Raw genomic sequence first — 14,021 nt, 5'->3', positions numbered from 1 at the left:
CCCGTGGGGCTGTCGCCAGACCAAATGGCAGAGCTACGAACTGGAGATGTTCGTCTCTTATCACAAAACGTAGAAAACGTTGGTGCTCTGTAGCAATCGGCACGTGGAGATAAGCATCTTTGATGTCTATTGATGCAAGGAAATCTCCTTGAGACATTGAGGCAATGACGGAGCGGAGGGATTCCATCCGGAACCGCCTGGCGTTCACATGCTTGTTGAGCAGTTTTAGGTCCAGAACAGGACGGAACGAGCCGTCCTTTTTTGGAACCACGAAGAGATTGGAGTAAAAACCTTGCCCTTGTTCCTGAAGAGGAACAGGGATCACCACTCCTTCTGCTCTTAGTGAGCCCACCGCCTGCAGAAGAGCATCTGCTCGGTCGGGATGTGGGGAAGTTCTGAAGAACCGAGGCGGAGGACGAGAACTGAACTCTATCCTGTACCCGTGAGACAAAATGTCTGTTACCCACCGGTCCTTGACCTGTGGCAGCCAAATGTCGCAAAAGCGGGAGAGCCTGCCACCGACCGAGGATGCGGAGGGAGGAGGCCGAAAGTCATGAGGCAGCCGCCTTGGAAGCGGTTCCTCCGGTTGCTTTCTTGGGGCGTGAGTGAGCCCGCCAGGAATCTGAGCCCCTTTGCTCCTTCTGAGTCCCTTTGGACGAGGAGAATTGGGCCTTGCCGGAGCCTCGAAAGGACCGAAACCTCGACTGCCACCTCCTTTGTTGAGGTTTGCTTGATCTGGGCTGGGGTAAGGAGGAGTCTTTACCCTTGGACTGTTTAATAATTTCAGCCAATTGCTCACCAAACAGTCTGTCTACAGATAGTGGCAAGCTGGTTAAACATTTTTTGGAAGCAGAATCCGCTTTCCATTCTTTTAACCACAAGGCTCTGCGCAAAACCACCGAGTTGGCAGACGCCATTGAGGTACGGCTCGTAGAGTCCAGGACAGCGTTGATAGCATAGGTCGCAAACGCAGACATTTGCGAAGTTAAGGACTCCACTTGCGGCACTGCTGGACGTATGATAGAGTCCACCTGTGCCAGACCAGCTGAAATAGCTTGGAGTGCCCACACGGCCGCGAATGCTGGAGCAAACGACGCGCCGATAGCTTCATAGACAGATTTCAACCAAAGGTCCATCTGTCTGTCATTGGCATCTTTAAGTGAAGCCCCATCCTCCACTGCAACTATGGATCTAGCCGCAAGCCTGGAGATTGGGGGATCCACCTTTGGACACTGGGTCCAGCGTTTGACCACGTCAGGGGGAAAGGGATAACGTGTATCCTTAAGACGTTTGGAGAAACGCTTGTCTGGATAAGCATGGTGTTTCTGGACTGATTCTCTGAAGTCAGCGTGGTCCAGAAAAGTACTCAGTTTACGCTTGGGATACCTGAAATGGAACTTCTCCTGCTGTGCAGCTGCCTCTTCTGCTGAAGGGGCTGGGGGAGAAATATCCAACAGTCTATTGATGGCCGCTATAAGGTCATTTACCATGGCGTCACCATCAGGAGTATCCAGATTGAGAGCGGTCTCAGGATTAGACTCCTGATCACCCTCCTCTGTCTCATCATGCAGAGACTCTTCTCGCTGAGACCCTGATCCGCGTGATGACGTGGAGGGTCTCTCCCAGCGAGCTCGCTTAGGCTGCCTGGGACTGTCATCTGAGTCAGAGCCTTCAGCCTGAGATGCCTGGGACCCCCTTGAAGCACGGATTAACTCCAACTGAGGGGGACCGGGGAACATTGCCGCAGCAGTGTCCATGGACTGAGTAACTGGCCTGGCCTGCAAGGTCTCTAGGATTTTTGTCATAGTGACAGACATCTTGTCAGCAAAAACTGCAAACTCTGTCCCAGTCACCGGGACCGGGTTCACCGGTGACTCTGCCTGGGCCACTACCACCATAGACTCCGGCTGACGAAGTGGCACAGGGACCGAACATTGCACACAATGGGGGTCATTGGAACCTGCCGGTAGATCAGCCCCACAAGCGGCACAAGTAGCGTATACAGCCTGTGTCTTGGCACCCTTGCGTTTTGCGGATGACATGTTGTCGTCTCCTCAGAGCAATATAGGGTATACAGCCAAGAAGCGACCTTACAGTGCAATATATATATATATATGGTATAGAGAAAAAAATACACCAATATAACACTGGGGCACTAGTGGGGCCAGCACTAATGTGCTGCTTACCGCCCGCTTAACGCGGGTGTGTGGTCGCCAGAAATCCCTTGTCTGGGTCTCCCAGAGCCTGTGTCCGTTCTCCAGCCAGACTGCATGTAGGAATGGCTGCCGGCGTCCTGTGGAGAGGGGCGGGCCCTGGGCGTGTGCAGACAACGAGCGGGAAACCTGCGCCCCACTGTGTTCAGTGAGAGGGCTGGAGTATGTAAATAAGACTCCAGCCCTAGGCGCTGACTATCGTACAGCGTCTCTCCCTTGCCCTGATTGACAGGGTGGGGGCGGGAACGAAGCGGAGCTAGGCCGCAAAAGCCGGGGACTAGATTTATAAGCGCCGCCGTCGTAAAAGCACGGTCGGCGCTAAGTCCCCGGCGCACCACAAGTCTCAGCCGCGCCGTCGCTCCAGGGGCGGCCGGCGCGGCAGTCCCCAACACAAAAAGTCCCTCAGAGAAACTGCAGTGACTGTAACCCCAGCGCACAGCGCTACTGTCCCCGGCGCACTAGCACACCCAGCAAGTCTGGAGTGTGCGCGGCCTGTCCATACGGGGACACAGAGTACCTGAATGTTGCAGGGCCTTGTCCCTGAACGGTACCCAGCTCCGTATCCAGCAGGTTCTACGGGTCTGTGGATGGAGCCCGGCCTCAGGGCTTGGGGGCCGGTAAGATCCCACTTCCTCAGAGCCCCTCAGGGGGATGGGGAAGGAAAGCAGCATGTGGGCTCCAGCCTCCGTACCCACAATGGGTACCTCAACCTTAAACACCGCCAATAGGAATGGGGTGAGAAGGGAGCATGCTGGGGGCCCTAGTATGGGCCCTCTTTTCTTCCATCCGATATACTCAGCAGCTACTGCTGACTAAACAGTGGAGCTATGCGTGGATGTCTGACCTCCTTCGCACAAAGCTTGAAAACTGATGAGCCCGTGATCCCACGGGGGGTGTATAGCCAGAAGGGGAGGGGCCTTACACTTTTTAGTGTAATGCTTTGTGTGGCCTCCGGAGGCAGTGCTATACACCCAATCGTCTGGGTCTCCCAATGGAGCGCCGAAGAAAACAGCGACTCTAAGGTTTTATTCTGTCACGTCACTTATTATATTAATAGTATATTTTCATGAACTGGACATTTATGAAAGTGGTGATACATTTTTTATTTGTTGGCGGCGGAGGCCTACAGTTGAGCCTCGGCTAACATGTCACCCAATAGTGCTCTTCTTTTTTGATAAGGAAGGGGATAGTCGATGGGCACTGAAACAGATGCCACACGGCCACAGTCCAATACTTCGATACAACCTTTACATTTCCATCATGGCGGGGCAAAAGCAGCGTTCTTCTGTATTTACCTGGTGGAGGACCACTCTTCCATCTGAGGGACGTAACTTCCCAGGTCTATCCCTGACTTAATGTGCTGTAAAGAACAAATGGCATCTCATTCCCCGAGGTCGCCGGGCCCATCCGAATGCAAAGGCCGTGTTTGGAGGACGGGTAACGAGCGAAGACACAACAGTCGCTGATACTGTAACTCAGCCCTGGAACTTTATGATACTTTCCATGTTCTCTACATTGCGGGAGCGTAGGCTGACCTCTGGTATTTTTATCAAATATTTGAGAGGCCGCAAAGAAAACACAGATAATTTAATACACGCGATTACACAACGTCGGACGCACAAGGAGACGGTTAAAGCACACTGCCATTGTTAGGAGGAGAGCTAAAATGCAATTAGACTCAAATGATGTGACATTATACTTTTACAGATTACCCCGAGCTCAGAGATCCATTCAGACGTCGCTCGGGACCCCCAACCGTCCACTCCTCAGCTGGCCAAACAATCAGACACTAAAGGAGATCCCTACTGACAACAGGCACATCCTGGGCTAACATGCACAATTCTTCCCTGCACCCTCCGTCACTACCCAAGTCTCGGTTTGGCTGCGGCGGGGACGTGACGTCACATTGACAGCGCTGCAGCTAATCACTGAGCTCAGTGCCATTTAAATCACACAAAAAAAAACCCAAAACATCCACAAGTTTCATTATCTAACAAAATCAAGGCCAATATGCAGAAGCAGTTTGTGAAAAATTAAGTACACCCTCGCTGCTTTCATGGGAATTACGAGGGTAAGTGGCAGTCAGGTGCCCTTCATTAAAGTTACACCAGTAAGTGGGTCATTCGCCATAAAAGCAGAAGTTTTGACAGTTTGCTGGTCTGCAGCATTAAGGCTTAAAATAATGGCAAGGAGGAAAGAAATCAGCTATGATCTTAGAAAAGGAACTGTTACTGGCATTACTGCCCACTCATCTGGGAAGGGTCATCAGGCCAAACAATTTAGAGTCCACTATTCTGCCGTATGAGGCTGCGTGCCCACAATCAGTGTTCAGAGCGTTTTGGACGCAGCATGCTTCAGCTGCGTTGTGCAGTACAATCACAGTGGATGGGATTTCTAGAAATCCTATGGCCACTGTGTGTGTGCAGTCTGCAGCGAAAACTGACCTCCGGTGCGGCTTTCCAAGCTGCAAGCATGGCAATTCTTTGCTGCGGAGTCGCAAGCGTTCTCCGCAGGGAGATCAGAAGAGAGAGACCGCAACGCCCCGAACCCCGATTGTGAGCACGAGCAGCTGCGGTCTCCTGCGGAGGAGACTCGTGGCCCCACAAGTCAGGAGCACCTGTGTCCTGGACGCAGCGGGTCCTGATCGTTGGTACGTACCCTGAAAGAAGGGTTTCGTCAATTTTGCATACAACTTTTACAAAAACCTGACACCCCTTTGACACCTGTGTCCACAGTCCCCAATATACTTCTATCACTGTTAAAAATTTCCCCAAAACTAAAAGTCTATCCCCCTTATGGCTGATGCATTTTGCATTTCCTCACTAGAAGAGCTTCAATCAGAACCGGTTGGGACTCTGCATGTGAAAAGGACATAAATGAGCCACCTGTGTGCCGTGTGAAACCAACCACGAGCACGGCCACGGGCAACCACCCCATAAAGATAGTAACAATCCACCAGACCAAAGCACATAGAATATCTAAAAGCTCCTCAATACTGCACTAAGTGTGACCCATGGTCCTGACACAGTAAACAATGAACAGCATACTGACCGGAGGCTGTGCCTTCGCATAGAGGATACGGCCAACAGCGACAAACCCGGAGCTCAGGCCGCGGCGTGCAACATGAACACGCTGCAAAAGGTCATCAGTGCAGACAGCATCTCATGGCTACGACCCTAAACCCAATCGTTTCTGATTACAGAGACTGTCCACTACTAGGACAACCCCTTCTGATCCCACCAGTTAAAATAAAAGACCCCGTACTCCCCTGCCGTTCTGGCGTCATTTCAGTTCTGTTGGTAATAGCGGTTTGGGTTCACGTGGCATACTGATGTCACGCGAACCCCGCGGCTAATCACTGTCGGCTTCTCTCCGCCTTCGGACCAAATACGCAATCAACAGGAAGTGAGGGGCAGCCGCAGCGTCACTTCCTGTTGATTAACGCATTTGGTCCAACAAAGGTGGGGAGAGAGAAGCTGATGGTGATTAGATGCAGGGCTCACGTACCAAGAGCCTTGAACCAGGATTACCAAAAGCACTGGAACGAGAGGCGAGAACAAGGTCTTTAACTGGTGGAGTCAGAAGGGGTTGGCCTAGTATTGGAAAACCCTTTTAACAAAAGGATAATATAATGGGATTATGGCTGCAGCCTTTCTAATGGAGAGGGGGGTGAGGGAGGGAGGGAGGGCACTGGTTCCTAAACACATGCAATGGGTCAATAAAAGTAGCTTATAAAGAGGTTTGAAAACTGGGTATTAAAAAGCAAAGTACATCTGTCTGGAAGGCAGCGTGCGCCAAATCAGTGCTGTAAATGCAGAAGATACAACCAGATTAAGCGCTGCGTCCCCCTTTAGGCGTTTCTTTTGGGTGGTACAGAGACGCAGGCTACAGCCCCATCATACATACATTCACACACTGAGCGCACACACCACAATTGTCCTCAGCAGCGCCTATTGTTTACAGGACAATGTGCTGCGGATAACAAGGATTTTTAAAGCTGAAGAAAATAAATTTCACCCAACCAATGAGTATTTTTTAGTCCTTGGGTGATTGGTAATCCAGAACGAGGGTTCCTAGGAATAAGGGAGGGGATATCCCTGCGAGCAGGACGTTAATAACATATCCCAATATATAATGCATCGTTTGGAGACAAATGCGGAGAATTACCGGCATTTACCGTAACTCTGGGTCTTGTGAAATGATACTAAAGGGTTGACCAAGGAAATGACGCCAAAGTAAACTTTATAAATGACCCCTTATCAACGCAGATCTGTGCTTATCGGGCTCCTGCGGAGGAAGACATTCATTTTAAGCTTGGTCCCATTCTAACATTTTGGTGTTTGTACGTTTTGATTTTTATTATTTGCTTTTTATTACATTTCTGGGAATTGAGGCAACTGCAAAACAGTAATTCTGTTTTTTTATTTCCATTTTTACAACGTTTGTTTGTTGTTTTTTTTTTGATGGGTTAGGCCCCTTATCTGTGATGGTAATCCATCGGCACCCAACAACCATGGTGCTCTGGAAGAAGGGCGCCAGGATGGCACCAGGACATACCATATTTTCCAGATTATAGGATGCAATTTTTTCCCCTCAAAACTGGGGGTGCGTCTTACAATCCGGATATGGCTTACCGGGGTGACGGTGGTGGAGCGGGGTCACAGGAGGCAGGGTTAGAGCTACTGAGGGCTTGGAGGAGCATTGGAGGGACTCAGGAGGGTCACAGGATGGGGTGTCTCGGCAGCGGGTGCCATGGATTTAACTGTGGACTCAGTTTTATCGCCCGTGGTTGACACAATGGACTTCAAGAAAATGGCAGTGGAGGCGTTGCGTGCACAAATTGACGCAATGGACTTCAAGAAAATGGCCACAGAGTCCTATCTGCGTATGCGCCGCCTCCAGGGCCATTTTCTTGAAGTTCATGACGTCAACCGCGGGCAATTCAACAGAGTCCACAGTTAAATCAATGGCACCCGCCGCCGAGACACCCCTTCCTGTGACCCTCCTGAGTCCCTCCACTGCAGTGAGACCCCACAGCCTGCCGGGAGATCAATGGCACCCGCCGCCGAGACACCCCATCCTGTGACCCTCCTGAATCCCTCCACTGCAGTGACACCCCCAAAGCCCGCTGGGAGATCAATGGCATCCCATCCTGTGACCCTCCTGAGTCCCTCCACTGCAGTGAGACCCCAAAGCCGCCGGCAGATCAATGGCACCCGCCACCGAGACACCTTCCTGTGACCTTCCTGCTCCACAGCATTGACACCACCATAGCTCGCTGGCAGATCAAAGGTGACCGCCAACACGACACCCCCGCAGCCCGCCGGCATATCAATGGCACCCACTACCACCGCGACACCCCTAAGCCCGCAGTATTGCCAACCCTCCTGAGCCACAATAGTCTTTCCTCAGAGCCTGCAGCATCGCTGATCCTGCCTCCTGTGACCTTCCTGAGCCGCTGCCCCCGGCGGTGAGCATTAGGATTTAGACGCACAAGGATAAGACGGACTCTCATTTTAACATTAAAAATTATTTCAAAATTTGGGGTGCATCTTATAATTTGGTGCGTCTTATAAAACGAAAAATACAGTAATTACTCCACTTAAATGCTTTTATCAGCGCTGGATAGTGGCATTTTCTACTTTAATAAAGCTGGTTCCCAAACAGTTTATGGCTCTTTGTGTACGATGCACATCACCGCTGCAGCCAAACACCGAGCCCAGCCGCTGGAGCCACCGCTGGGCGCGGGGATGGATAGTGCTGGGTTTGTTATTTTACGCATTTTGGCACTAGTTTTGTTAAAAAAGAAAAAGCCATTTAAGTGGTCAAACAGCAGCAATCGTGGCCGGCTCCAGTTGCGGTCCTGCGCAGGGTGTCACCTGCAGCAATTTCACAGGTCGCTAAATGATTTCATCTGCATCTTTGGCCACAACAGCCGCAGACGTAAGATAAAGGATGTCCTGCACATCAAAGCAGCGATCATCTGGGTATTGAAGCCGTTGTGCAGATTGATTTAATAGAATGCAAGAAAGCAACAAAAAAAAAAATCAGAGATTCATGTAAAAGTGCTGGATTATTATATGGAGATAATACAAAAAAACAACCATAGGGGAAGCCATTGAAGGTGTTTGTCCCACAACTTATTACCTACCCTATAAATGGGTGATAAGTATCTGCTCAGTGGGGGGCGCCGTGCAGTTGGCCTTCAGCCCCATAGATAAAGAATTGGAAAGCAGGGGTTGCATGACCCCCACCCGTTCACACAGGGGACACAAGACCCCTATTCTGACGGTCGGCAGGGGTCCTAGCATTGGAGCGCCCAGCGATCAGACACTTATCTTCTTCACAGGTTACAATTGTGGGACTTCTGCTTCCATGGAATCTGTCAGTACCGCCCCCCCCCCCCAAACGCATATTTGGGCATACAGGTCTTTGAAATGTAAAACTATTGACACCTTTATATCTTCTATCTGTTGTTGCATTCATGAGAAATTAGCATTTTAATTCATATGGGATGTTAACACTAGAAGTCCCAGAGAGGGGTCATTTAACATTTCTACCTTTGGAACCCAGAGATGGGTCGAATGACCTGAAGGATTTTAACTAATATCCTATAATCACCGTCTTTTGTTCTGTAATTAAGGCCATTACTGTCGCACCACGGGAGGTTGTTGTTTTCCATTGAGTTTAGCCATTTAGTTTCTAGTTAGTTCTATTCAGTCAGTTTATTGTATGTCATTTGACCCTCTTTCGGGACTTCAGGGGGTACTTCGAAATTTCTGGGACTTTTAGTGTTAAGTGCTCAGGGAGTGCCTGACCACTTCCAAGAGTCTGCCTCCCGAGATTGATCCTTGTATATTATCGGCCTCTTTAGCTCGATGGTTAGCCCAGGAAGGCATCGGGGGGGGGGGGGGAGACGACAAATAGTGAACTATTGACCAAGCTAAAGAGGCCGGTAATGGAGGTAGACAGAAGCTTGGGAAGTGCTTTTCTCTCACACCAAGAGCACTTAATGACTCATTGCTTTGCATATGGATGAAAACCCTAATTTTTTAGGAATGCAGAAACAGATCAAAGATATAAAAGGCATCTATGGTTGCATTGCAAAGATCTCCGTGCTAACATATAAGAGGGGGGTTAGTTTCCATTTCAGCTGACCTACAATCACTACCAAATGCAATGATTCTGATGTTTTTACCAATCATTTCCTTAATTTTTGCTGTAAAGTAAAATGTGAGGACACAGTAACTACATACACGACAGCTTGACAAATATAGCCATTATGTTGCAAGACCCGCTATGCAGCCCACCAGGAAGCAGTGACATCACCAGAATGAGTAATTCAGTGACGGAGCCAGCGCCGAACACATTGTGTATTATCATGTAGTTGTTTAAGACACAAAGAGCAGGATCTGGAGGACCAGAAATCCTTGGGAAGCGGGAGTTATGGGGTACACACAGCTCAGAAAGATGTGCGAGGGAAGCACAAGACCCCCGTCACATCTGCTCCCTCAAATGTTAGTCATGTAAAACAAGAGGACTAGTCGGAGACGCGCTCTGCCACAAGGGGTTAAAAACGGAAACAACAGTGGCCGCTCATCCAAATAACAGGAGTCAGATAAAGCGCGGTGATGTGAGAGTATACCTTGGGATTGTAATACATTTGGTACTGCTGTTCTGCATTGTGATTGCCTTTTCGAGTTCATCCAGTTGTCCGGTCTTTTTCAGCTTTTTCACCAGGCTCTTCACCGCCTTCTCGCACCATTTCTCCTCCTGGCCGTTCTGCTCCCCGCCGCCGGCTCCTGTGGTGCCACTTGCCGACTTTTTCCATCCGAGGAGACGCTTCACAACGGGAGGTGTAAAGGGCAATATGGAGGACATAATGGTGCACGATCAACACGGGTCTGACCTAAAAAGAGATACAGCGTATATTGTGTGATATGTTCAGACAACGACGTCAGGGCCACATAATATCTAATCACACTGCAACAAATGCCAAAAATCAGTGTCAAAAACTCCTAAAAGGTCAATTATACAAGGCCGACAGATAAAGATCATATTAACGATTGCCGAGCCCACTGAGCCGACCACATAATCCCCCCTATTCATGTCAGACTCCCCACTCCCGCCATACTTTACCAACAAGCCTACAACCTACAATAGCCCTCAGCCCAGTAGACCACTGCGCAACCAGCTCTGTCCTCACCTATTGTACCATCACCCATTCCCTGTAGACTGTGAGCCCTCGCGGGCAGGGTCCTCTCTCCTCCTATACCAGTCTGTCTTGTACTGTTAATGATTGTTGTACGTATACCCTCTTTCACTTGTAAAGCGCCATGGAATAAATGGCGCTATAATAATAAATAATAATAATAATAATAATAAAATACTTTGGCAGATAAACCATGATGTCTGGCCGAATTCACCGATATCAGGTGACAGGCTAAGGCTGCTTTCACACATCCGGTTTTCGTCGTCAGGCACAATCCGGCGCTTTGCAGAAAAATCGGATCCGGCACCTGCTGCAGCCATATCCGTTTTTTTTCATCATAGACTTGCATCAGCGCCGGATTGTGCCGCATGGCTCTGCGTTTTATCCGGTAAATTTGCTTGTCCGGCGGCCGGAAAAAACGCAGAATGAAACGTTTTTTGTCCCCGGCAAAAAAACACATTGCGCCGGATCCTGCGCCATCCCGCGTGTTTTACAAGGACAGCCTTTGGGCGCTGGATCCGTCTTAATGCAGCATACAACGCATTACAGCAACGTATTCCGAGCATTCTCAGTAGCACAACGGATCCGTCCAAAAACTGAAGGAACTGATGGAAAAAACTGATGCAATTGATCCGTTGCATCAGTTTTTACACAGGATTGTGGCTAACGGCAAAAACCGGATGTGTGAAAGTAGCCTAACATGTATGGGGGGCGTCCGAACTGTCCCAAAAAGAAGGAGGCGACATACTGGATTAACAGCCAACCCCTTTATTTGCAAGAGGGGGGTCTTGCAGCGGCTCTCTCGTATACGACATGAGATCGCTGGCCCGAGCGGGGAAGATAGCCGTCTCCGAGCCATCGCTCCACTGCTAGCCATCTAAAGTGTATGGCGGCCTTTACTGTGATATTCGGCCAAGCACACCGCATGCCCGTGAGGGGGATCAGGAGAGAAAGTTGGCAGACATTAGGAAGGGGAATCAGAAGAAAAGAAAAAAAACATTGTGTTGCTAAATTATGCAAAGTACAATATTCGCATGGGTTCTTAAAGGGAACCAATCACCAGGATTTTCGTATATAACCTAAAGCCAGTGCTATACTGGCACCATCAGACTGATTCTATTCATACCTGTAGTGGGCAGCTTTGATGTTTAGGTTTTGAAATCCAAGAAAGTAAAGTTTATAAAATTAGCAGCTTCTTGAGTGACAGCAGCTGAGGATCAGATAATATCTGGGGGGTATTCATAGGTATCCCCTCCCTTTATTAGATTAGCATAAGTATTATACAAACGATTCACTTTGTCTCTTGCAGGACCTGTGTGAGGTCATACCCATGTGACCAGAAGGGGCGGGGCCTCAGCCAACAAAGCTGGATACCAGGTCACATGGGTATGACCTCACACAGGTCCTGCAAGAGACAAAGTGAATCGTTTGTATAATACGTATTAGTGATGGGCAGTCCAGCTCTTTTTGGTGATCCGGTTCCTATGGCTCCATTCACCAAAAAGAGCCGGAGCTTTCAGATCATTCTCGGCTCCTTATTAAATATGTGTTCACCCCAGGTGAACACATATTTAAGATTATAGTAAAGCCGCTAAAGTCCCACCCACCCGCGGCTAAACCTCGCCCACTTACAAGCGGCCAATTAGATTGCTGAGTTTAGATGCTGTTGGGCGGGGTTTTGACGGCGAAAAGAGCAGTTTAGTGATTTCAGTGGCTCACACTGGTGATCCGGCTCTTGTCGTTCACAGCAGGGAACCGGATCGTTCGCGACCGACACATCACTAATACGTATGCTTATTCTAACAGGGGGAGGGGATAATTATGAATACCCCCCAGATATTATCTGCTCCTCAGCTGCTGTCACTCAACAAGCTGCTCATTTTATAAACTTTACTTTTTTGGATTTCAAAACCTAAACATCCGAACTGCCCACTACAGGTATGTATAGACTCAGCCTGATAGTGCCAGTATAGCACTGGCTTTAGGTTATATACGAAAATCCTAGTGATTGGTGCGCTTTAAGATATCCGCAACCACATAGTATCACTGAAACAATGGAAAGGAAAAGCATTTCTCAATGGCAGTCGAGCTGCTGGTAAATATCAGCGCAAGTAAAGTGTATGAAAGCTGCCGCCCCGCATCCATCTCATCTAGCCAAGCAGATGATTCACTTGGAAACTTAGTCATTTCTTTAGTTCAGAGAAGGAGCAGATGAAGGCTCAGCGTCCAGGACGACCATGTGTGGATCATATGCCGCTCGCTTACTTTCCTGCACACTGCTGTATCGGCCGGTGTACAAGCCTCTTGTTCTGCTCTCCAGCACCACAAAACCAAAGCCGGTGCTTAACATCACACCAGATGAGCGGAGACCCAACCTGCAAACTCCCCAGGCCATCAGCTGACTGAAGAGGCTGCTCCGGGGTCTGGTGCTTAAAGAACAGAGCAGCATCTATTAAAAAAAAAAAAAAAAAATAAGAGAAGAGAAAAACCTGACTGGCGGTTATCCATTTAGCAGAGCTGGAGAGCCTCTGTAAAGCACACCGATCACCAGGATTTTCCTATATAACCTAAAGCCAGTGCTATACTGGCACTATCAGGCTGATTCTATACATACCTTTAGTTCTCAGCTAGGATGTTTAGGTTTTGAAACATAAGCAAGTAAAGTTTGTAAAATTAGCAGGTTTTTGAATGACAGCAGCTGCCGATCAGCTGATCGCTGGGGGGGTATTCATAGTGATTCCCACCCCCTGCCTGTCCAGCCTCCCTGTAATTTATGCTAATTCTATTATAAAATTGTTCGACTAGAAGGACCTTGCTGACATCATACCCATGTGACCAGAAGGGGCGGGGCCTCAGCCAACATAGCTGATACCAGGAAGCAGCATTATTATTCTGTTGGCGGTGGCACATGGGTATGAAAGGGGATTTTAGGGCTGAAAATAAAAATCTGCAGTCACTTTATGTGACTGCTGAATCATGACAGTGTGTGGTGCCCACGCTAAAATAATTACACCCCGATTGGCGATTACATGACTGCACCTACGCATTTTGAGATGTGGCACAGACTCTGAAGTCAGCACTTTACCCCAACTAGGGGGTATACAGAGGAATCGTCAGTCAGCCTGTCACAAACTATCACAATTCTGCAGTCACACAGAATGACTGCACTTTTCTTTTCAGCCGATATCTCTGCAACGGTCACAACGTCAAGATTGCCCTATATGGTGCAGTCAAGGTTATGTGACTTCATATATGCAATTTGCTTAGTTATGGTCATGTGCCGACTGTAAAGTCTCAGCCATGTTTCAAACCGCACACTTGTAGTCACGTGACCACAAACCTGCGCCACGAATACAGGGTAATCGCGGGCACACTACACTGTCGCAATTAGGGCTCAATCAGACGACCATTCTGTTTGTCCTGTTCAGTTCCTGTTTTTTTCCGGACCTACTGACAGGACCATCTTTTCAATGTCTTCCGTGTGCCATCAGTTCCTACAAAAAACACATCGGATGCCGTATGTCCCTTCCGTTATTATGGAACATGTCCTATTCTGTTCCGTAATTGTGGACCGTGACACGATACAAGTCAATGGG

At 48.9% G+C, this 14,021-nt stretch overlaps 1 protein-coding gene across 2 annotated transcripts in view; it reads right to left on the bottom strand.

Annotated features, from left to right (window-relative positions):
* The window catches only part of SMAD2 (SMAD family member 2), an 85,954-nt gene that overhangs the window by 56,500 nt on the left and 15,433 nt on the right, over positions 1–14,021 (bottom strand). For both annotated transcript variants that reach the window (XM_075327309.1, XM_075327315.1), the window contains exon 2: positions 9,859–10,122. In XM_075327309.1, the coding sequence (XP_075183424.1) occupies positions 9,859–10,094 (236 nt within the window). In that variant the 5' untranslated portion in view covers positions 10,095–10,122. The remainder of the gene's footprint in view (positions 1–9,858; positions 10,123–14,021) is intronic.

This window comes from Anomaloglossus baeobatrachus, chromosome 1 (assembly GCF_048569485.1).
Source record: "Anomaloglossus baeobatrachus isolate aAnoBae1 chromosome 1, aAnoBae1.hap1, whole genome shotgun sequence".
NCBI lineage: Eukaryota > Metazoa > Chordata > Amphibia > Anura > Aromobatidae > Anomaloglossus > Anomaloglossus baeobatrachus.
Note: the sequence above shows the minus strand (reverse complement) of the source record. Positions and strands in the feature narration are given on the sequence as shown.